This window comes from Dama dama, chromosome 21 (genome assembly GCF_033118175.1).
Source record: "Dama dama isolate Ldn47 chromosome 21, ASM3311817v1, whole genome shotgun sequence".
NCBI classification, from domain to species: Eukaryota; Metazoa; Chordata; class Mammalia; order Artiodactyla; family Cervidae; genus Dama; species Dama dama.
Window position 1 is genome coordinate 58,519,894 of NC_083701.1, and position 24,274 is coordinate 58,544,167.

Sequence of the window (24,274 nt, forward strand, 5' to 3'; positions counted from 1 at the left end):
GGGAGGACCAGAACAGTGAAATGAATTGGACGCTGCAGGCAAGTTCTGAGAAAGCTCAACAGGAGGCCACGGGAGGGAGGAGGTTAGGACAAGCATGTGGATATCTGAGCCCAAAAGGCTGCCAGAAAGTACAAAGATCTGAAGCACGGATGCAGTTGGAAGCCAAGATCAGGTCAGAAGGAAATGGAATCCTAGGCAAGGTGGCAAGGATGCTACTGGGTCAGGAAGGAAGCTTGGCAGACATCCTGGATTAGGGCCAGAGTTGCCGGGCACAGAGAGGCAGGATTCCCAGGAGCAGGACCTGAGGACAGTGTGGAGGTCTTGTTCATCCAGAGAATAGTTAGAGACCGCAGGCTCCTTGGGGCCTGGAACCACATCTCCTTCCTCTCTGTAGCCTTCCCCGCCTAGCATAGTGCCTGGCCTTCAGAAGGTACTTGATCAATGTCTGTTGGAATGAACCAACAGATGAATGAAAGACAAATGAATAAAGCCAGGTTCAAAACACCCAACAAACCGTGAATTGTATTCCCCTCTCTGGTGGCTTTGCACAGCCTCTGGCTTTCTTTCTAGTGCCACATAGTTCATGTGGAACCACCCTCGTGATCCCTCCTGAGAACTCCCGACCATCTAGCATGTCTCCTTCCCTTCCCTTCACGCGGTGTGTGCGCTCGAGATGGGTGTGCGCTCGAGATGGCCACATTCCACTTAGTGGCTTGTTTCCATGGCAACTTGCTCCTTCATTATGCCACACTCACCCTGCCTCTCATTACCAAGCATTGCTGTATCTTTTTCAGATGTCTAACCGTGGCAGTTCCCAGCGTGTTTACATCCTGTCCTGATATAGAATGTCTTACATTAAGGGAACATTGTATTCTCAGAAAATTAACTTTAAAAATTGCATTTAAACACATTATGGCATGATTTTTTTTTTCCAACCAGAAATAAAAATTTTCTCAACAACTTCCTCGCCAAGAAACAAGTTCCCTTGTCAGCCAGCCATTTTCATTGATTCCTTTCAAAACTTTTTTTCTCCATGTGTATTGTAAAGCCCTGGGAAGAGTCTCCAGGAAAAGCATTTGGCTCCTGAAGTAACATATGGCTCTCAAACTCTCACCTACATCAGCAGACTCTACCTCCTGCTGGTCACTGCCATGATCAGACCTTAGCGATCTCACCCTTGGCACAAATGAAAATCTGAACACCGTTCCAAGAAAAAGGGGGTACAACAGTCACAGTGCACATAATGTTTTTTCCTTTTGTACGAGAGAAGGTCCATTTTTTTAAAAATTTATGTATATATTTCTTGAGTGTAAGACCACCTCTTCTATTTATTTTTGGCCACCCTGGGTCTTTGTTGCTGTGTGCAGGCCTTCTCTAGTTGCAGCAAACAAGGGGGCTACTCTAGTTGCGGTGTTCCAGCTTCCTGTTGCCTTGGCTTCTCTCGTTGTGAAGCATGGGTTCTAGGTGGGTGGGCTTCAAGAGCTGAGGCTCAGGGGCTTAGTTCCCTCCCCACCCCCACCCCAGCATGTGGAATCTTCCCGGACCAGGGATTGAACCCATGTCCCCTGCACTGGCAGGCAGATTCTTATCCACTCACAGTGCACATTTAATTTCATTTTATTGCGTCCTTTTTATTAGACTGGTCCATTTGTGTCTTAAGGCTCCCGACATGGTTCCATCACTTTAATGACGATGGATCTAGCCGATCTGTTCTTAGCATCCATCTTATTCCCCTTGCAGCCTGTGTCACGACCTCAGTCTCTTTCTCAGCTGTCACCTGTATTAAGAAACTTTCAGAGGAGGCCCACTAATGGTGGTTTGGGATTACATGATCTTTTCTTTTCCAAGGTGGATTTTTACATCTGCAAGGAGAGCTGCCTGCTACATACCTGCCACATGTAGCCAGTGTGGGTGGGCTTGTCCTTGGTCCAACAGCTCATCCTATTCCTCACTTGGGGGCTTTCACCACTCCTTGCCTTCCCATAGGACACCAGGTGGATCGCTACACTTGGTGTCTCTCACGTATAAGGTCCCTCAGCTCAGTGGATTGCTGGGATCTTTCATCTAGGGCTTTTCCTCAACTCTCAAAGAGCCTCTATGTAGCAGACCATTTATTGTGGCTAAGATACAATTCCAAGTTCCATAGAACAACTTTCCTCTGGCTGTACATCAAAAATTCAATTCTGAAGGACCTACTGTATGGAAGAAGGAAATCAATATTTTGTAATAACTGACTTGGGAAAAGAATATATATGAATCACTTTGCTTTATGCCCAAAATTAACACACCATTATAAATCAGCTATACTTCAATAAAAAAAAGAAAAAAAATTTCAATTCTGGTTTCTCCTAACCTCGTCATAGCTGAATTTAGCAGTAGAATACATCAGAGGATAATGTAAAGTTTATACTAAATGTGTACTTAAGCTATGACCCAGTAAGAGATATCTTTAACAGAGTTGGTTCTGCATACTGTACATACCATACAAGGGGTAATTCCCTAAATGGGAAAGAAATCCTAAACAGAGGGAATGTATGTATATGTATAGTTGATTCACTTTACTGAACAGTAGAAGAACTGAACACAACATTGTAAAGCAAATATACTGCAATAAAAATTAATTTAAAAGTTTTTAAAGGCTTTAAAATAAAAGTGAGCTTCCCTAAAGCTCTGTGTGTCTGGCAGATCTGGGCAGGTCAGCTGGCCTGGGAGGAAGAAGGAAGAGCTGCCCTCGGTTTAGTATAGGTGGGCACACACTGGTGTACCTCTCCACCTGGCCGGCTTCTCTACATATTCTCTACCTGGGCCCTGCCCACTGTGGGGTCTGCCAGCCCTGGGAGGGGAGGAAAGGCAGGGGCCTTGAGCCCGAGCCCAAGCTCGAGTCCAGAGCTGGGATCGTTAATGGCAGGGGTGAAGGGAAGCCTACGAAGGAACCCAAGCATGAGAAGGACCAGAGAGCCTGGGTCACAGAAGCTAAGGTCTTGTCCAAAGATTGAGGGACAGACTTTCCATCTATTTTTAGATAAAGTAACAGGATGTGGAAACCAAAAAAAAAAAAAAAAAGTGGTCAGTTCTCCCATACTGCACAATGGTGATGACTTATGCAAAACATCCTCTTTTCCTATTTTTAACTAGATCACAGAAGCTGCGTCAGAGGACTGGCTGCTGACTAATCCTGTTGAGACGCCTTTCTCTGAATTGCATAAATGCCATCTATGCTAGAGAACATTCGAGAAGGGGGAAAAACTGTTAAAGACTATTGCACATGGGACATCCTTATAAATAGTTTTCTGAGTGGGATTGAAGTGTTCTGGGCCACAGCTTTCTGGGAGTTGTCTAGGATTTCATGGCTGAATGGGCAGACATTCAAAGAGGAATCATTCATGTACTTAAGCTGAATTAATGGTCCCATGACTTTCTCACATTCCAAAGTACAGTGATGACTGATTTTCAGTACATTACCTGGAGAAGAACACTGCTTTTTCAGGAAAACTATTATCTTGTGGTATAAATATCCCCACACCAGGAACAGATATTTTATTAGAAAAAAGGAGTCAGGAATGAAAGCAAAGGGTGTTCAGTGCTTTATGGATGAGAACCGCATCGTGACGACGGCGGCCCTTGAACACCTGCGGAGGCCTGGGCGGCCCGTCTCCATTGTGCTGAGCGGGAGGGGGCGCTGCCGGAGATGCTGCAGGGGCCGGGCTCCTCCTGCCTCCCCGGACTCACCGCTTCCGCAAGCTCTAGCAGGCCTCCAGCAGCCAGTCTCTGCATCTCTTTGCCTGGGGGCTTTCTTCATAACTGAGGGAAGTCAGGTGTGCCCGGGAACACATACCACCCAGAAGCCGCACCAGCCCACAGCCAGCAACTGGCAGGACTTGGTGTATAAATAGCCCCGGCCCTCAGCCTCAGTGGGATAACCCCAGGTACGGGGGCTACGAGCTGCTGACACAAACAGAAAGTGGGCTGCAGGCTTTGGTGGGTGGATGTCGGCAGAAGCTAATGTAATAATGTTGGTTTGCTTTCAAAGTATGTATATGAGTCTCTGTGTATATCTGTATGGGGTGTGTGTATATATATATATATATACTGAGTATTAATATATATGTAAGTATATATATACAATAAATATTATATATACTATATAAATTTATAAATTATATTATATATAATATTATATAACATATAATATAATAATATTTTACAATATATTATATGTAATTATTATATATAATATAATATAATTTATTATTATATAAATAATATAATATATAATATAATAATATTATAATATAATAATGTATTATAATATATTATATATGTATATATATACTAAGTATTAATATATATGTAAGTATATATATACAATAAATATTATATATATTATATATTTATAAATGTATATTTATATAAATTTATAAATATATAAATAATATATATATATATGATATATATATAATCATATGATTATATGTATATATGTATATATGGTATATATGTGTATATATGTATATATATATACATATACATGTATATACATGTACATATGTACATATATATGTGTGTATATATTATATATATAAATAATATAAATATTTATAAATATATATAAATAATATATATCATATATATCATATATGATGTTTATGTATGTTACCTTCTATTTACAGAAGGTGATAATGGTTTTCTATTTGCAATAGTGTTAAAAAGTTTCCCTTTAAAATAAACTTATTTAAGGAAAAAAATGCTGGGTTGATTTAAAGAACATGCAAGTACATGATAGAACACAAATTATACTGTATATGATTAAAAAAAATAGGGAGGGATGTGCATGAATGACTGAAGTTAGTCTGGTGTCTCCTGCCTCAGACTCCTCTGTTGCCTCAAGAACTGTGGAGAGGAAGGAAAGTTGGCTTCAAGTCACCTGCCTCAGTTTCAAGCAGGGCAACTCTGTGTTTGTTGGGTTTGGAATTGGTGATTTAAAAAGTGAATGCTGGAGAGGGTGTGGAGAAAAGGGAACCCTCTTACACTGTTGGTGGGAATGCAAACTAGTACAGCCGCTATGGAAAACAGTGTGGAGATTTCTTAAAAAACTGGAAATAGAACTGCCATATGACCCAGCAATCCCACTTCTGGGCATACACACTGAGGAAACCAGATCTAAAAGAGACACGTGCACCCCAATGTTCATCGCAGCACTGTTTATAATAGCCAGGACATGGAAGCAACCTAGATGCCCATCAGCAGATGAATGGATAAGGAAGCTGTGGTACATATACACCATGGAATATTACTCAGCCGTTAAAAAGAATTCATTTGAATCAATCCTAATGAGATGGATGAAGCTGGAGCCCATTATACAGAGTGAAGTAAGCCAGAAAGATAAAGAACATTACAGCATACTGACACATATATATGGAATTTAGAAAGATGGTAACGATAACCCTATATGCAAAACAGACAAAGAGACACAGAAATACAGAACAGACTTTTGAACTCTGTGGGAGAAGGTGAGGGTGGGATGTTTCGAAAGAACAGCATGTATACTATCTATGGTGAAACAGATCACCAGCCCAGGTGGGATGCATGAGACAAGTGCTCGGGCCTGGTGCACTGGGAAGACCCAGAGGAATCAGGTGGAGAGGGAGGTGGGAGGGGGGATCGGGATGGGGAATACGTGTAAATCTATGGCTGATTCATATCAATGTATGACAAAACCCACTGAAATGTTGTGAAGTAATTAGCCTCCAACTTAAAAAAAAAAAAGAAATACAAGCTACTAGGTATAAAATGGAAACAACAAGGAACTACTGTGTAGCACAGAATTATATTCAACATCTGAATTACATTCAACAACAGAACTATATTCAACATTCCATTATGGTAACCTATAGTGGAATATAACCTGAAAAAAACCTGAATCACTTTGCTGTGTACATGAGACTAACACAATATCATAAATTAACCATATTTCAGTTTAAAAAATCCAATGTTGGCATTGAATTGTACATCTAAAAACTGTAAAAATGGCAAATTTTATGTTACATATATTTTGCCACAATTAAAAACACAGAATATAAATATACAATCTTTTTTAAAAAAAGAATGTATTAGAAGGGGGTGGGGTTACTGCTTAAAGGAATAGTAGTTGATACATTTGCAAATTTCAGGAGTCTGACAACTCAGTTGATCAAGAAATTGGAGCCCACGGAGAGTAGATGACATCTCCTAGTTCCCGCACAGATTCTGTGTCAAAGGCAGGATGGATCGCATCCTCCTAACTCCCTCCCATGCTCTTCCCGCTGTGCTCATTTCCTGAAGCGGTGGGACTTCAAGGATAGGAGGAAGTGAATGAGGAGACTGGAGAGTGCCTCACAGGTGGGGAGGTCCCGGAGCTTAAAGGTGTGAAGGGGGAACGCAGGTGACTCTTCCCAAGCCAGGTGGGAAGAGCTTTTTGACTGAAGGGAGGGTTGGGGCAGAAGGGGAGTGAGAAATAAGGTGAGGAAATAGGCTAGGCTCAGACTGGAGGGGAGCTCCAATGCCTGGAGCCGACTCATTGGAAAAGACCCTGATGCTAGGGAATGTTAAAGGCAAGAGAAGAGGGCGGCAGAGGATGAGATGGTTAGATGATATCACCAACTCAATGGACATGAATTTGAGCAAACTCTGAGAGATAGTGAAGGACAGGGGAGCCTGGTGTGCCGCAGTCCATGGGGTCACGAAGAGTCGGACATGACTGAGTGACTGAGCAACAAAAAACAAATGCCTGGCATGTGTAAGGCGCTTAGTTGTGGCTGACTCTTTGCGACCCCATGGACTGTATGTAGCCTGCCAAGCTCCTCTCTCCGGGAAATTTTCCAGGCAAGAATCCTGGAGTGCGTAGCTGTTCCCTTCTCCTGGGGGTCTTCCCAATGCTTGGTGAGGAGAATGTTAACTCCCCAGGATTTGTGATCCAAATCTCTGAGCTGGGAATCAACAGATCAAAACCAGGCTGTAGCAGGCAGCATGGTAGAAAGTAACTGCGATCAACTATTGCTTCATGAACACACAAGTTACTTAGCTTTTCTGTGCCTTAGCTTTTTCATCTATAAAACAGCAACAGCATCAGAACTTCTCTCTTGAGATTTGGGGGAGGATTAATGGAAATTATACACCCCAAACAATGTCTGATATCTACTAAGGGCTCAGTAAATAATAGCTACTATGATCTCTGAGGGGCTTCCCAGGTGGAGCTGGTGGTAAAGAACCTGCCTGCCAATGCAGAAGACATGAGAAGGGGGTTCGATCCCTTGGGTTGGGAAGATCACTTGCAGGAGGGCATAGCAACCCACTTCAGTTTTCTTGCCTGGAGAATCCCATGGATAGACAAGCCTGGTAGGCCAGTCCCTAGGGTCATTCAAAGCTGGACACAACTGAAGCCACTTAGCACACACACATGATTTCTGAGGACTGAATTGACTCTAGAAATGAAAGTGCCTTGGCTGAGCTAGCTCGTAGCAGAGCCAGAATTAGAAGTCAGTTCCTATAATTTCTAATTCAACATTCTTTTTCTTTCATTGTATCATATTTTAAAACAGCAGATTATTTATTTTCTGGTATGTATTAGCATTTCTACTTACAAGGCATAGTGCTGCTATTCTTTGTGCACGGTCACTACAATGGTTTCCTTTTAGAAAAAGAATTTTGATCAATTTCTTTCATTCTCTAATTAATATATTGCATTTAGAGTGAGTGCACTGTTTGCTTTGAAAAAACCAGACTTTCCATTTTCAGCCAACTGACGTTGCAGCCTTACTTTAAACCTTATGAAATTATGACATTTAGAATATAATAACTGTTCTGATTGTTTCTTTGTGTCTGTGGAGAAAACATTTATTTTGACCAAATGCTATCTTTTCCCTCTTTCATCAAATGAATCATACTTATGACCCAAGTGCATCTGTTGTTCTTTATGATTCATTGACCAACCATGAAAGAACAAACAAATCAAATGCTGAAACTTGGGTGACAGGTTATCGGTGATTCTCTCCGGGAGACTGCAGTCTCCTAAAGAATCATAGACCTGAAGAGATTGCTTCTCACTGAGGAACAAAAGGTTTAAACCTCATAGTGGGAAGCCACCACTTTTAAGCTCTGCACCTGAGAGATGGGCTCCCAAGACATCTAGCTTTGAAAACCAATAGGGCTCTGTCCACAAGCCCCACAAGGCTATAGGGGGCTCTTAAAGGGTTCCTGTCCTGGGACGCACCAGCCTGAAAGCTCAGGGTGAAGGGCAGACACAGGGTGCTTGGACTTTGTGAGAGAGAGGCCAATGTGCTGGTCTTGGAGTTGGCCTGGGGGCAGGTATCTGATCTGACAGGCATTTGAGGGCCTGCTGGCGCTCTGAGGAGGGAATTTAGGGGTCTGGTGGCCACTGTCTTGGCTCTCTGCCCACCACCTCTGGTCCCTGGAATTCCCCCAGTGGAACTTTTATAGGCATCTGGCTCCGAGTCTTTGCGGCTGCTGTCCAGAGGCTACTCCTTGATCACCTGGCTCTCATAGGCAGCCAGGCTTGCATGGCTGTGTCCCAGGGCAATGAGGTAGTCTGCGAGATGGTTCTTGGTTGGTAGTCACTCGAGGCAGTGCACAGGTGGTGATCTGAGGTGCTCCCCCCAATCCCACACGAGGCTCTCGGTCTGGGTGGCCTCTTTGCTGGAGCTTTGACCGAAAGGACAGGGCCCACCTGTAAGGCCCTGTGGATGCAGATGTGCTCTCAGGGCAGGTAGGCTAGTGCAAAGCATCTCTGCGCCCTCCCACTGCCTCACTGTAGCTTGCGGGTATCTCCCAGATGGAAGCGCATATGCTCATCTGGGGCCCCAGTTTGGGGGGTTGCTGCCCAGGGGACACCTCGAGATGATGGCCAGGGAGACATACCTTTGTAGTCCTGTAGCACTCTATAGACTTACATGCTTTAAAGTTGCTGCCTGGCATCACATACCACCATATAGCACGCTGTTGTAGTTTAGTCACTAAGTTGTGTCCTACTCTTTGCAACCCCATGAACTGCAGCACACCAGGCCTCCCTGTCCTCCGCTATCTCCGAATTTGCTCAAATTCATCTCCATTGAGTCAGTGATGCCATCTAGACTTCTCATCCTTTGTTATTCCTTTCTCCTCTTGCCCTCAATCTTTCCCAGCATCAGGGTCTTTTCCAATGAATCAGCTCGTTGCATCAGGTGGCCAAAGTATTGGAGCTTCTAGTTTGAAATCATCAATTCTTCGGAGCTCAGCTTTCTTTATAGTCCAACTCTCATATCCATACACGACTACCGGAAAAACCGTAGCTTTTAATATACAGACCTTTGTCAGCAAAGTGATGTCTTTGCTTTTTAATACACTGTCTATGTTTGTCATACCTTTTCTTCCAAAGAGCAGCATCTTTCAATTTCGTGGCTGCAGTCACCCACTGTAGTGATTCTGGAGCCAAAGAAAGTGACACCTGACACTGTTTTCACTGTTTCCCCATCTATTTGCCATGAAGTGATGGGACTGGACACCATGATCTTCGTTTTTGAATGTTGAGTTTTAAGCCAGCTTTTTCACTCTCGTCTTTCACCTTCATCAAGAGACTCTTTAGTTCCTCTTCACTTTCTGCCATCAAAGTGATATCATCTGCATATCTGAGGTTGTTGATATTTCTCCCAGCAATCTTGATTTCATCTTGTGAGTCATCCAACCCAGCATTTCACATGAGGTACTCTGCATACTAGTTAAATAAGCAGGGTGACAATATACAGCCTTGATGTACTCCTTTCCCACTTTTGAACCATTGTTCCATGTCCAATTCTAACTATTGCTTCTTGTTCTGCATACAGATTTCTCAGGAGGCAGTTAAAGTGGTCTGGTATTCCAATCTCTAAGAAACTTCCACAGTTTTCTGTAATCCACTCAGTCAAAGGCTTTACCTTGGTCAATGAAGCAGAAGTAGACATTTTTATGGAATTCCCTTGCTTTTCCTATGATCCAGCAAAGATTGGCAATTTGATCTTTGGTTCCTCTGCCTTTTCTAAATCCAGATTATTCATCTGGAAGTTCTTGGTTCTGCTGAAGCCTAGTTTGGAGAATTTTGAGCATAATTTTGGTAGCAAGTGAAATGAGTACAATTGTATGGTAATTTGAACATTCTTTGGCATTGCCTTTCTTTGGGATTAGAATTAAAACTGACCTTTGGAATTAAAACAGACCTTTGGAATTAAAACAGTCCAGTGACCACTGCTGAGTTTTCCAAATTTGCTGGCATATTGAGTGCAGCACTTTAACAGCATCATCTTTTAGGATTTGAAATAGCTCAGCTGGAATTCCATTACCTCTACTAGCTTCGTTTGTAGAATGCTTCCTACTGCCCACTTGACTTCACACTCCAGGATGTCTGATTTTAGGTGTGACCACATCATCATGGTTATCCAGATTACTAAGACCTTTTTTATATAGTTTTTCTGTGTACTCTTGCCACCTCTTCTTAATCTCTTCTTCTTCTGTTAGATCCTTGCCATTTCTGTCTTTATTGTGCCCATCTTTGCATGAAATGAAAACTCTAAATATGAAAAATAATCTTCCACAATCTCACCAGCAATCATTGACTTTTTCATTCATGACACTCTCTAATCTGTCCAGTTTATTTTCAGAATCTGTAATGACTTTTGTTTTCTTATATGGTGATTTAAAAATACTATGTTTGTTCAGTCAAAAAAAAACCTCTCTTAAAAAGTTATGCATGTGCTTACTAAACACAACGTTAGTTTCTCATGTGTATGTCAGTGATAAACTTACAAATATCCTGGATTACCCACCTTCTTTTTCTCTTGTGCTCTTTTGCAATAGTTCCTGGACTGACTTTGCTAATTGTTGCTTGTCAAAATAGATATTCACCTCTTCAATTTATGCTTTCTAAACTTCACAGATATAGTGGTTCCGAACCACGATATATTATTAAGAACAAGCAATTAGCCTGTCATTTTATTTAAAAGTACAAAGTTCTAATTTCAAAAGTTCTGCATGGATGTACCCTAATTATATGAGGATCTTTTCAAAGCTGCTTTTTAATCTTTTGAGTTTCCCTAAATTTGCCAAATACATTGATAGTACTAATAAATCTTTACAATAATTATTTTTAAACAAATTTGCTTAGATTTTAAGACAAGTTTAATTTTCGTAAACAATTTTATAAATATAGAAAGATACTGGGCATTCTTGAAAGCAATGATTTAAAAAGCTGACCTAATAAATTCTCTGGTGTATGAACTTTGATAAATTTATATATGGTATATGAACTTATATAAATGCACACCACTACATCTTATGTTATCATGAGGCTTAATGATTATGGTCTTAGGGTAATATGAAAGGTTTCTTTTAAGTAGTACCCAACATCTTTAAGAGAACAATTAACTTTCTTTACCTGGAGGCAGTGTGAAGGATTGGTGACTCTAATCATTTTTATCAGATTAATTAAAGTAAATGAGTGAACCATATCATTAAAATTTATCTTGCCTTATATGCAATAATAATAATAATTGACCTCAGTGGTCTTTGTCAGTATTACTGACTGGGTTAAAAAGTTAGTTCTTACTTCCTTAGGCGTTAAATATTTTTATTTATTTCTCTTAGGTTAATTAAGACAAAAATGTATGATATGTGAAGATGTAAATATATCCTATATTATAATTAGGATTGACTAGGTTCTAACAGAAAAAGCAGCAGATATAGAATCTAAGAGGAAAGACAATATTTAACATCCTCAGTATAACAGTAAAAGAAATGTATTAGTATGAAGATTTTTAGAATTAGTATCTTACTGTCAAAGAGAAACACAACTGACAACAAATATGGAGTCAATGAGGGCATCGTAATGACACTTATAGCAAAATATGGCCACCAAGTACAGATTCATGAGATGGGAAATAGTGATTTAGACCATGCGATACAGCTTTATAAGCCATTAAAATTAGAGGTGAAAGGAAGTTGTATTAAATTACTTAGGACAATATCTTTCTGCCTCTTTACAAGATTAAGAGAGCGCACTTCACAATAGATGTCTCCAGAAATTTAACTGACCATTCATTTAAATCTAAAGTGGATAAACTGAAATTTAATAAGCATTTTATGCCCTACATTAGATTGGCCCTAATAAGCAAGTCTGAATCTTGTTTTCAAGATCAAAATTGCCTTTGGTGACCAGCACCTCTTTGCCTGTCTGTCCTTCCAGTGGGGAAAAGCTCTTCAGAATAAGGGCAAGCATGCCTAACGGATAACAACAGCAGGACATTCTCCAGGTATCTGGCGAACTGTTCAAAGCCCATTAGAAACAAGACGGATTTTGCCACTTCAGAAAGGTAATTTGGTTTCAAGGAAATTAAGACCCCTTTACCAACCCCTCTAGTATCCTCCTCATAGAGAAGGGGGGTAAACAGAGCATTCAGTTTACAGCGTTCAGATGAGGGCAGAGAAACAGGCCATTGGTCCTTGAAGGCACTGCCTGCTCCGTGCCCTTGGGACTTAGCAAAAGCTACCACATACTGTTATTTATTGTATAAGCATATATCTGTCTTCCTGAGTAGACTGAAAGCATCCCAAAGGCATGGACAAAGGTGAGTTATCTGGGCATCCCCAGCACCTTCTATGTGCCCTGTTCAATTTTTTGCTGTGGATAAAGGTGATATTTTTAGGTAAATAAGTAAGCTAGTTAATTAATAGAATTTAGAAAGGCTGAGGGTCCAATTTTTTACAAAAATTGAGTAGTCAATTATTTTTAATTTTTTATTAAAGTATAATTGATTTATAGTGTGCTAATTTCTGCCACACAGCAAAGTGATTCAGTTATATATAGACATTCTTGTTAAAATATTCTTTCCCACTATGGTTCAGCACAGGATATCGAATATAATTCTCTGTACTATACAGTACATGTGTGCTAAGTCTTTTCAGTCGTGTCCAACTCTGGGCGACCTTTTGAATTGCAGCCTGCCAGGTTCCTCTGTCCATGGGATTCTCCAGGCAAGGATACTGAAGTGGGTTGCCATGTCCTCCTCCAGGGGATCTTCCTGCGTCTCTTATGTCTAAGCTGCAATAGCAGGGGGTTTCTTTAGCACTTGGCCACCTGGGAAGCCTGTGCTGTCAGCAGGACCTTGCTTATCCATTCAATATAGAAGAGCTTACATCTGTCACCCCCATCTCCCACTCCACCCCTCCCCAACCCCCACTCCCTTGGCAACCACATATCTGTTCTATTTGTCCTTCTGTCCTTCTGTTTTATAGATAGGTTCAGTTGTGTCATATTTTAGATTCTACATAAAAGTGATATCATATGGTACTTGCCTTTCTCTTTCTGACCCATTTCACACAGTATAATAATCTCTAATTGCATCCACATTAGTGCAGATGGCATTATTTTGTTCTTTTTTATGGCTGAGTATTATTCCATTGTGCTGATATCTAGGTTCCACGTCTTCTTTATCCATTCATCTGCTGATGGACATTCAGGTTGCTTCCATGTCTTGGCTGTTGTGAACAGTGCTGCTATGAACATAGGGGTGCATATATCTTGAGCTATAGTTTTGTCTGTATATATGCCCAGGAATGGGATTGCTAGATCATGTGGTAATTCTATTTTTAGTTTTCTGAGGCCCCTCCTTACTATTTCCCATAGCGGCAGCATCAACTTACACTTCCAGCAACAGCGTAGGAGGGTTACCTTTTCTCCACACCGTGTCCAGCATTTGTTATTTGTAGACTTTTTAATGATGTCCATTCTGAACTGTGTGAGGTGGTACCTTATTGTAGTTCTGATTTTCATTTCTCTAATCAACAATATTGAGCATCTTTTCATGTGCCTACTGGCCATCTGTGTTTCTTCTTCGGTGAAATGTCTATTTACGTCTTCTGCCCATTTTTTGACTGTGTTGTTTGTTTTGTTGTTGTTGTTGTTGAGTTGTGTGAACTGTTTGGAAATGAAATCCTTGTCATTCACAAATATTTTTTTCTCATTCTGTAGGCTTTTTGTTTTGTTTATCATTTCCTTTGCCATGCAAAACCTTGTAAATTTGATTAGGTCTCATTCGTTTATTTTTGTTTTTATTTCTGCTGCCTTGGGAGACTGACCTAAGAAAACATTGGTACAATTTATGTCAGAGAGTGCTTTGCCTATGATCTCTTCTAAGAATTTTATGGTATCATGTCTTATGTTTAGGCCATTTAGAGTTTATTTTGTGTATGAGTGTATGCTAACTTTAGCAGCTGATTTTTTGCCTTAGTTAATGTGGGGCAGATCCCTTCTCCAGAAGAAATAAGTGCCAAATGAGTAAAAAAAATCACATATCATATCAATTTATTAATATATATATTTGTCTACAAAATACAGTAAAGCATAAAATCATTAGAATATTTATAAAATCCAAAACTACAAATTTATCTTCACCACAGGTCTTTTTGGTCAAAAAGTTACGCTAATTAAATCAGCTCTTATCAGAGTTTGGGCTCTAGAGCTGGTCCTATGTGTTATTAATAGTTATTACAGTTAAAATCGTACCAAAGTCTAATAATTTGAGAAAATTTGGGATGAAACAAAATTACATATTCCTTTATTATAGGGTTTCTCAAAGATCTATTATTATAGGGTTTCTTTTAATTCTTAAAAATTATGCCAACATGCTTTATGGATCTTCAAGTTTGGAAGGCAGCTGATATGGATTTATTAACATCATTTATCTCTTTTATGAAACAACTAAGGGATTAGTGGTTTGAGGAACACATTTTGGGAAATGCTGACTCAGAATTCTAATGTAGGATCCTTCTGCTAGAGAAATTTCACTGTTGACAACCTGTATTGAAAGAACTGCAATGTAAAACTTCCTGGAATGATGGTTCTCAGGGCTGGCTGACCGTTAGAATCATCTGGGAACTTGAAACATGCGGAAGCCAAGACCCCATTCTAGGCAAGATAAGTCAGGGTTTCTGAGGGTAAGCTTTCCCCATCAAGAAGATAGAAATAATACTACCAACCTCACAGGATTGTCATGAAACATAAATGAGATCACATGTGTAAAATGCCTACACCAGTGCCCAAAACGAAAGTTGTCTTTGAAAAAAAAAAAATTTCTTTCTAGGGATAATGTAGAATTTCAGTTTAAAAATGTAGAAGATATTATGAAAATAGAAAATCACCATTAAAAAAAGAAAGAATATCACTATTTGGCTGGCACTGTTTTGCATCCTTGAATGCAAAATCTAAAAGGTAAATGTATGATGAGAAACAGGATGTTTGCCTAGTCTCGAAGCATTTCCTCACAACATACTTACTCATTACAAAGGGAAAATAATGACTTCAACAGTGGAAGAATCTGCGGACCCCATCTTAACTAAGCGAAGAAAGGTTGCCTCACCAGTAACGAGGCGTGTCAGCACGACCTACACTGATCTCGTGCATTGAGGTGAGCATGTCAGCACTTCTGTGGTACTGTTGCTAAAAAATACGTCTCCGGGGTTTCCTTACTAGGAAACATCGGACAAACCCAAGTCAAAGGACATTTTACTAAATAACTGGCAGCACTCTTCAGAAGTGTCAAGGTCATGAAAGAAAAAGAAAGAGACACTAAGGAACTGTCCCCGATCAGACGAGAGTAAGGAACTATAACAAACAAATACAATGCGTGAGCCTGGACTGGATCAAGGACCAGTCCTTGGGACATTAGTGGGATGTCAGTGGGACATTGGTGAAAATCCAATGAGTTTTATAGATTCTGCATTTTCCAAATGCTATTACCTGGTTTCAACAGTTGTGCTGCAGTTATGTAAGATGGTAACTTTCGGAGATGAGGGGTGATGGGTAGATGGAACGTGGTACTATTTTGCAACGTTTTTGTAAGTCTGAAAAATTTTCAAAATGAAAAGTTTAAAAAATTTGATGTTTCTTTCTTTCCTACTCGGACACCATAGAGAAAACAGAATCAGTATTTTTTTTTCCTTAGGTATTATCGGGGAAATATGTCTCTGTGCTACATGGTATACATTGAGTATCATGAAAAAGAGGCCCAAGGTGAACATTGTAACCAGTCTTTCATATGATTTTAATAAATGTGTTCTCTAAATAAATGTGGCTGGAAGATTTGGTAAAAGAGGAAAAACCAAAGAGACCCAGGAAAGTAGAGGGTAGGAGAGAGGAGATGGTGGGAAGAACTTGGGAGCTGCTGGTGATGGGTTTTGGAAAGAGTTCTTGAATAAGGGTGCAGAAGGCAGACAGACAGTTGTGAGAATAGGAAATAGCCATGAAGGATGTTAAGGAGGGCAGAGAAGGGACAGAAGCACTGAAAGATATTTTCCTGGCATCATACATGTATGCTCCCCTTCATATTTGCTGGTGAGTCTATAGTAGAGATTTTGATTTTTTCCAGTTTTTTTCTTTGAATATTAATCTATGCTGAGACTCATCCTTGCAGGGCCTGGGTTATTGTCCTGTTACACAGACACACAGTCCAGACCACGTGTCTGGTCTGTGAGACAGACAGCTTCACCATTTACCTGGGAGCCCTTTATGGAAAAAAGTGGCTTGACCCTGCAAACGCAAGCCGCTGAAGGACCCTGCTGTGCAGTTCTCTCTTGCTGGGGATGAGAACGGGCTGCAGTCAGTAGCCTTGAGAAGAATCGCTGGCACAGGGTGGACGAAGAGCTGTGTGGGGTCTCTGCTGGGTTGTCTTCACCGGCAATGTCCATTTGTTTCTTCCCAATCACTTCTAAGATCGGAAGCCAGAAATGAATCTGAAAAGACACAAAGTTGGATGAATGAGCATTAGAATTATTTCAGTTGCCACTGACATAAACTTTTCAAAAGACTTTGAAAATGGCCAGAAAAGCTTATTCTTAAGAATTGTTTTGGTCTTTCATTGTCTATGAAATACTTTCCGATTCTGTAAGTTGTAGATGGCTGATGGCAACAATACAAATGATTCTTGTCCATAGGCATGCAAATGAATTTCACCCAGTAGAATACAACTCATCCTCCCATCCACCCTGTTGGAACAAGCCAGTTTTACATCTATTAAGCAAATTAATTTTGGTCTTCTCAGTGGTTTGTATATATGTGTGTGATTTAAGTTGTTCTTTGAATTGGTTGGAATTTCTTACTGTTCCCTTTTTAATTAATAAGTTGAATAAAGTCTTTGATGAGTGTTCATTTTATATGTGTGTGAGAGTCATTATTTTATCATATATATGTATAAATATACATATATCATATAAATATCATCATATATTTTTTAAAAACTTTAATGTTTATTTATGTGGCTGCACCAGGTCTTAGTTGCAGCATATAAGATCTAGGTCCCTGACTAGGAATCAAACTCAGGTCCCCTGCATTGGAAGCTTGGAGTCTTAGCCACTGGACTACAAGGACAGTTCCTATGTCTTTCAATGCTGGACAATGAGCAAATTCTTTGAAGTTTACCAAGTTGTTGCAGATACTTCCCTTCTGTTCTTTATTTACTCTGGTAAAATAACTCTCTCTGGGCAGTGTCCTTTAGCAGCAATTAGAGGAGTCATTCCCAGTAGCTTCTCTACGATAAGACTGAAAAACTCACTTGGAATCAGCGTTTTGAAGGATTACTCTTCCAGAATCTTCTGGACCAACCAGCATTATTGTAGAATCTTCTGGACTTAGCCATGTGTGTCTGTTCCCCATCCTCGCCCCCTCACCCCCAGGGTCTCCCCATCTGTTGCTGGGGATATAAGCCTTAATGTAAACTTGAAAGAGTGCTTAGAAATTCCATTTGCCCTTGAAGCTCAAAATTTCCCTAGTTACAGGTTACAACCCCATTTTAGCTTTACCCTTGAAGCTTAAAATTTCCCTAGTTATAGGTTACATCCCCATTTCAGCTTTACCTTTGTAAAGTACAGACTCAGTTTCCCTTTTCCTTCTCCCACTGGCTGCTTTGATCTTCTCTTCAGTATCTTCGTGTGGAGGTATTGCATGCGCTCCCTCTGCACGCTTGGGTAGAAGGATGCTGACACCAGGATTTTAAGTTGCATCAGGACGGAGGACAACAGTCCTAGTGTCACTAGTATCACAAGAATGATGCTGAGAGGAATCCAGGTCTTAGACAGAAAGAGCTTCGGTTTAGGGATGCAGGTCGGTTCAAACAGAGATATATTAAAGGAAGAATCATGGATGATGTCTTGAGTCCCTTGTTCCTAAAATGAAAGAATAAAATCATCAAGATCCATATCATTTTCATACTCTGCCCTAGTCTTTATAATGCTCTGCAGCAGGTAGCATTTATCTTAAAACACGCAGGGAGCTTTGGTGGAAGGAGCTATTCCAACTCTTTTTATGTGCAATGATTGGAGTAAAGAAGGGAGGAGTTTTAGTTGTAGCCACTGCAGTGTTTTCCAAAGTGGGTTTGGGGAAATATAGATTTCCTTGAGAGAAGGATATCAGGTAAGTTTGTTTGCTCTGTCTCTTCTTTAGAGAGAAATGATACCCACAAGACTGTTGAAGGGTCTGAGAAGAAAGCAGAGAAATTTGTTTGCTTCAGCAAATCCTTCTCCTAATAATGTTGGAAAGGATTTTAAAATTATTTATTTTATTTTTGGCTGCTCTGGGTTTTTATTGCTGCACACTGGCTTTCTCTAGTTGTGGCAAATCGGGGCTACTCTCTAGTTGTGATGCCTGGGCGTCTCATTGTGGTGGCTTCTCTTGTTGCAGCGCACAGGCTTTAGGGCACCGAGGTTTCAGTAGTTGTGGCACACACATGGGCTTAATCGCTTTGCAGCATGTGGGATCTCCCAGACCAGGGATCAAACCCATGTCCCCTGCACCAGCAGGCAGATTCTTAACCACTGGACCACCAGGGAAAAGAAAAAAGTGAAAGTCACTCAGTCATGTCCGACTCTTTGCGTCCCTTGGACTATGTAGCCTGCCAGGCTCCTCTGTCCATGGAATTCTCCAGGCCAGAATACTGGAGTGGGTAGCTGTTCCCTTCTCCAGGGGATCTTAGCAAACCAGGTCTCCTGCACTGCAGGCAGATTCTTAACCATCTGAGCCACCAAGGAAGCCCAGACCACCAGGGAAGTCCTCTTCTAATAATTTTGACTGCATAACCCATGTATGGAATACCTGTTTCTATACTTCAGAGGATGTGGGATTCATGAAAGATGGTTTTAGCTCAACTGGAGGAGATTTTTTGTAGCAGAGCCCATCAAGACCCAGTCATAGTCTCTGCATCTTGACAAACACCCCGTCAGCAGACCACAAGGTCATAAAGATGTAGAGGCATTAAATTATGTTCTCAGTCACCCTTCTAGAGCTTGAAGTGGCGGGGATGGGGTGGAATTATTCTTGATGCAAGGGTACTAAAAAGAGTATATTTACTGAAAGTGGCTCTAAAATCCTATTTATAGAGGTCTCAAAATAGGACAATTTCTCATCTCTCTTGGATGCTAGGAGGGGTGCATTCCTTCCTGTTTGAAGGCAACAGAAAAAACCAGCTGCCCTCATCAAACTGACCCAGAGGGCGGATGACATTGGGCTACCCAGACAAGCCACCAGCAGGAGACGTGTGTGCTGATTCAGCTCTTACTTTTCCCTGACCTGAGAAAGTCACATCATCTCTCAGTGGATCTGTTTTCCAATTTGGTAAAATAGGAATTAATGGACCAGATCCTGCCCATGAATAAACTACTCCCAGTGTAAATTAAGCACCTTGGGGATGGAGCATTAACCTTATAGACTGGAATACTTAGTAAGTTATTATTACCCCAGCGCCCCAGAGCCCTGGGGCCCAAAAGCTGGAAATGACTTCTGAAAAGAACCCAACCACACCCAGAGAACACCATGCACCTTGGATTCACCCCAATACCAGTGAAAAATCTGGAAACCTCAATCCTGGGACTTTAACACAAATGTCAAGTCCAATCTGCAATTTCCCCAGCACTGTAGCTAGGCAGGAGAAAGCCTTCTTGTTGCCTCTCCTTTTCTCTTAGTAAAAAAAGACAGTTTGCCTGTGATTAAATAGAGAGTTTTCGGTCCCCAGAGCAAAGGCATGCACTCTTTTTAATACCGTTGAAGAAACAAACACATCGATTGAGTCAGTGATGAGAAATCCTGCAATAAGAAAGCAGCGGGTGTCCAGTCTGGAAAGGAGTTATTTAGTTTAGGAATCTAACCAGGGATTTTGCAGCTGGGAGTCAGGGTTGAGTCAACACTTTTGTAAGGGCTTGATAGAGGGCAGTGTGGAAGACAAACTCTCAAAATACAGAGTGATGTATTAAATGGTATCCCAGTGTTTTAAAATGTGTTTGCCTCTCCCAAGTAAACAATTTGCCAGAACGGCATCGAGTAACAAATGAAAAGATTTGCTCAGGTAGCAGACAGTCCTGAAAAGTTAATGCAGACTGGTGCTGGGCACACAGTAGGTGCTCAATAAGTAGCGACCTAGTAGCTATTTTTTTCTTACAGTGCCCAGCCATCCAGCCAGATCTAGTCACGTCCTCTCCCATCTTTCTTCTTTATTTAAAATCATTTGAAAGTGGGAGGAAACTTGAGCCAGTGTTTCTCCTCTTGCTTGACTGCTTTGCAAATCTGCCCCAACGGAGGGACCAGGAATCTCCAAGGTCATCCAGGAATAAGAGAGGCACTGCCAGTCACGTGGAAGCCGGCCGCTGGGGGCACAGTCTCCCAGGCTCTGCAGCAGAGAGTCTGAGAGAAGCCGGAACAGCAGTCTCGAACTCGCATCTTCCCAGCGCCCACCGCCCTGCTGTCCTTGTGAGTGTCTGAGGTGGCCTCCCCGCGCCAGATCGTGAGCTGCTCCACGGCAGCCCTCACGCTTGAGACATCTTTGCATCCCCAGGACCCCCGCAACAACACTGAAAAATGTATTTGTCAGGACAGTGTCACTGGGAAGTTTCTGGGCCTTTTTTGAAAGGCAGAGATCGCTTCCCTCTCCCACCCCCATCTCCCCACCCCACCCCCGTTTAAAACAGTGAGAATTCACAAACCAGGCCTGGGTTTTGGCTGAGAGAGAAACAGATGAGAGAGGAGCAAACAGAGAAAGAGAGGAACTGGTTAAAAAAAAGGACCTATGGGAGGGGGGTGGGCGGTGGGGGAGGAAAGGGAGGGGTCCTTTTACCAGCTGCCCCCACGATCCAGCCGGCCTGAAAAGTCTTGTTTGGCTTCCATCTGAGACACTGCTTCCATTATCCACTCTGCTCCAGATATCTTGAGCAACGGGGGGTTCTTGTAATTAACTGAAGTCTTCAGGGGAAGGGAATGCTCAGAGTAATCAGCTCGGAGAAGCAGCCCAGGAGTGGGAGGGACAGGGGCCAGACAGCACCTGCTGACCAGGAGAAAAGGGAGGGAGAGGGAGAGTGTGGACACCGCAGGAGGAAGTGGGATTTCAGAGGAGGGTTTCCAGGTCCCCTTCTGCCCTTCCCCTCCGAGATTTCCCTCGGCAGAGGCATAACCTACTGTAGCTCCATAAAGAGGAAAGAAAGTCCGACACATGGCAACAGTGGATGGTGTTTTCACCACCCCAGGCTAGTACACACCACCCAGCATGCGTGACTTTCCTACACACACGCATGTGCAAACACATACAGCCACACACATTGTGTGCACACATACGCATACACTAGACACACACGTGCACATCCCACCTAGCTCAGCTCCACAGTGACTGGGGTTAAAAACAAGTAAGACAAGTATCTGTCAGGCGGCAGATCCTCTGAAATGCCCAGAATGGGCTCAGTCGTGTTTGACTCCGTGTGACCCCATGGACTGTAGTCCTCCATGCTCCTCTGTCCATGGCAAATATTCCAACCAAGCATACTGGAGCAGGTTGCCATTTCCCACCTCAGGGAATCTTCCCAACCCAGGGATTGAACCCAAGTCTCTTGCATCTCCTGCATTGGTAGGTGGATTCTTAACCACTGCACCTGGGAAGTGGCAAGGGAGGCCCCTGGGAAGCCCCCTGAAATGTCCGTGTAATCATAAACTGCCATAGGGAAAAAATGGAAAAGAGGAAAGATGGGATGAACAAAAACCACGGTCCTCTCTGTTGGGACAAGGCTGCCCCAGGAAACTAATGCAGTGATCAAAGATGTTCAGAACATTATCATATAAGATTGGGGTTTCCACTCAGTTTAACCAATTTGTTTGGGGCTCTTCCTACATTCCAGGCTCCGTGCCAGGCACTGGGGATCCAGGAGGGAAATATAACACTGCCCTTCCTTGGGACGTTCACAATCTTTTTGCAAACAGCTAGGATACCAGGTGAGACGGGCCCATGAGCACCTACCTGTCTGTGCAGTTTCAAGTGCACCTGGAGCCCGGGCAAGCTTTGGAAATGTTTGCTCATGGAGAAAATGAGCCAGTATAGCAGATAATCTATGGCTGCAAACAGCAACCAGATATAGAGGTGGGTAAGAACCGGGAAGAAAAAGAGCCCCAGGTTCCTCCTGTCTTTAGGAGTCAGCCAGAAAGACGGGACGAGGACATACTTCTTCCTTTCCTGCTTATTCAGCGGGAGGACACAGGGCCTCTGTTCACACCTCTCCCTTTCGTCCAGCTGGACAAATTGTCTGGTGAGGTAGATGTTCTCAAACTTCCAGCCACAAGGGTCCAAGAATCGCTTCATGAAGAGGCCGGTGCCAAGCAGCAGCAGCAGCAGCCCCGTGAGGGCAAGGACCTGCCGCCCCAGGGAACACAGCACCTCCGTCGCCGTCACCATCTGGTACAAGACCCCCAGGGCTCTGTCCGTGGTGTCATTGAGCTGAGCCTCCAGGGCTTGGCTGGGACTGAAAAGCGAGACCTCCAGGGTCTGGTTCCAAGACACAAGATCATCAAATAGATTCAGGTGAGTGAAAAGGCCATACAACCACCGAATGGCTTCGATATATTTTTTCAAAAGTGGGAAATGGATGGAAAAGCTCTTTGCCCTCAGGTTGCAAGTCATACTGTCCAGGAGCCCTTTAAAGTTGTGAAAGATATTTTCCACGTGTCCGAAGATGACCACCCCGGTGCCCGCAGCGATCAACGCGTTCCTGCCTTCACGCAGGCCGCACGAGAGGAAGAAGAGCAGAAGGAAGCACCGTGCGTGCTTGGAGCAGCACAGCAGAGCACACGTGGCCATCCAGGAGGTGATGAAGACGATGAGTGAGGACAGAAACCAGCAGAAGGCCCCGGAGAGGAGGCCCACGGAAATGAAAGCGACAAAACAGCAAACGCCCACGTGTTGGGTAAAGGCCACCCATCCAGGGCTTCTTGGAGACACATACGTCTCCCAGAGGCTTAAGAAGATGTTGGTGCCTGAGGTCCAGACGCCCATGCTTCCTGTGTCCCTGGAAATGAAGAAAAACCAGGGTCAGATGCTGCTTTTAAATGTCCTCTCTCACTTTGCAAAGGGCACGGTGATAGATTGACTGCAAGAAGAATGGCCATAATTTTTTACCCTTCTCAGTCTCCACACTATTATCGAACTTAAATTGGGTCCACTTGCCTGAAGGCAGTAAAGCTAACTTACTGGCACCAGATTGTGGGGAAGGGGAATGCAGAGTTTATCCCAAGGCCCCCAGGGTGGGGCCAGGCAGGAGAATTGGCAGCTTGTGTTTAAAAGACCCAAACTTGATATAAATGAGCTTATTTATGAAACAGAGATAGACTCACAGACACAGAAGACAAACGTGGTTACCAAATGGGACCATGGGGTGAGGGGTGAAGGAGAGATAAATTAATAGTTTATGATTAACATATACACACGTCTTATGTAAAATAGATAAAAACTACAAACCTACTGTATAGCACAATTAACTGTATTCAATGTCTTTGTAATAACCTAGGGAAAAGAATCTTAAACAGAATATATATATATGTGTGTGTGTGTGTATATATATATATACATATATATGTGCATTTTCAGTTGTATCTGACTCTTTGTGACCCCCAAGGACGCTATCGTGCCAGTCTCCTCTGTCCATAGGATTTCCCAGGCAAGAATACTGGAGTGGGCTGCCATTAAGTTATGTATATACATACATATATATATATATATATATAAAACTTAACTTGTATATATATAACTTAATCACTTTGCTATATACCTGAAACTAACACAACATTATAAATTAACTGTCAGTCAGTCAGTTGGAGAAGACTCTTGAGAGCCCCTTGGACTGCAAGGAGATCCAACCAGTCCATCCTAAAGGAGATCAGTCCTGGGTGTTCATTGGAAGGACTGATGTTGAAGCTGAAACT

The 24,274-nt window shown here is 42.2% G+C and overlaps 1 protein-coding gene across 2 annotated transcripts; it reads right to left on the reverse strand.

Moving 5' to 3' along the window:
• Window positions 1–14,410: 14,410 nt before the first annotated feature.
• DCSTAMP (dendrocyte expressed seven transmembrane protein) lies at window positions 14,411–23,348 on the reverse strand. Of its 2 annotated transcripts, XM_061122858.1 has the most exons (3): window positions 22,320–23,348; window positions 17,908–18,216; window positions 14,411–16,788 (listed from the first exon to the last, which is right to left on the reverse strand). In XM_061122858.1, the coding sequence occupies exons 1-3, from the start codon at window positions 23,346–23,348 to the stop codon at window positions 16,489–16,491; spliced, it is 1,638 nt and encodes a 545-aa protein (XP_060978841.1). In that variant the 3' UTR covers window positions 14,411–16,488. The 2 variants fall into 2 exon arrangements, with proteins under 2 accessions (XP_060978841.1, XP_060978842.1); XM_061122859.1 differs by lacking the exon at window positions 17,908–18,216 and having other exon boundaries at window positions 16,643–16,788; window positions 22,522–23,348.
• Between the last annotated feature and the right edge of the window lie 926 nt (window positions 23,349–24,274).

Bases quoted from the DNA above. Each gene is read 5' to 3' on its own strand.
- DCSTAMP (XM_061122858.1), bottom strand. From the start codon at position 23,348: ATGGGCGTCTGGACCTCAGGCACCAACATCTTCTTAAGCCTCTGGGAG. The intron at 18,217-22,319 runs GTAGGTGCTCAT...CTTTCATTTTAG, and splicing joins ACTTGAAACTGCACAGACAG to GAACAAGGGACTCAAGACAT. The intron at 16,789-17,907 runs GTAAAGCTGAAA...GTGTCTTTTCAG, and splicing joins TGAGTCTGTACTTTACAAAG to ATTCATTTCTGGCTTCCGAT.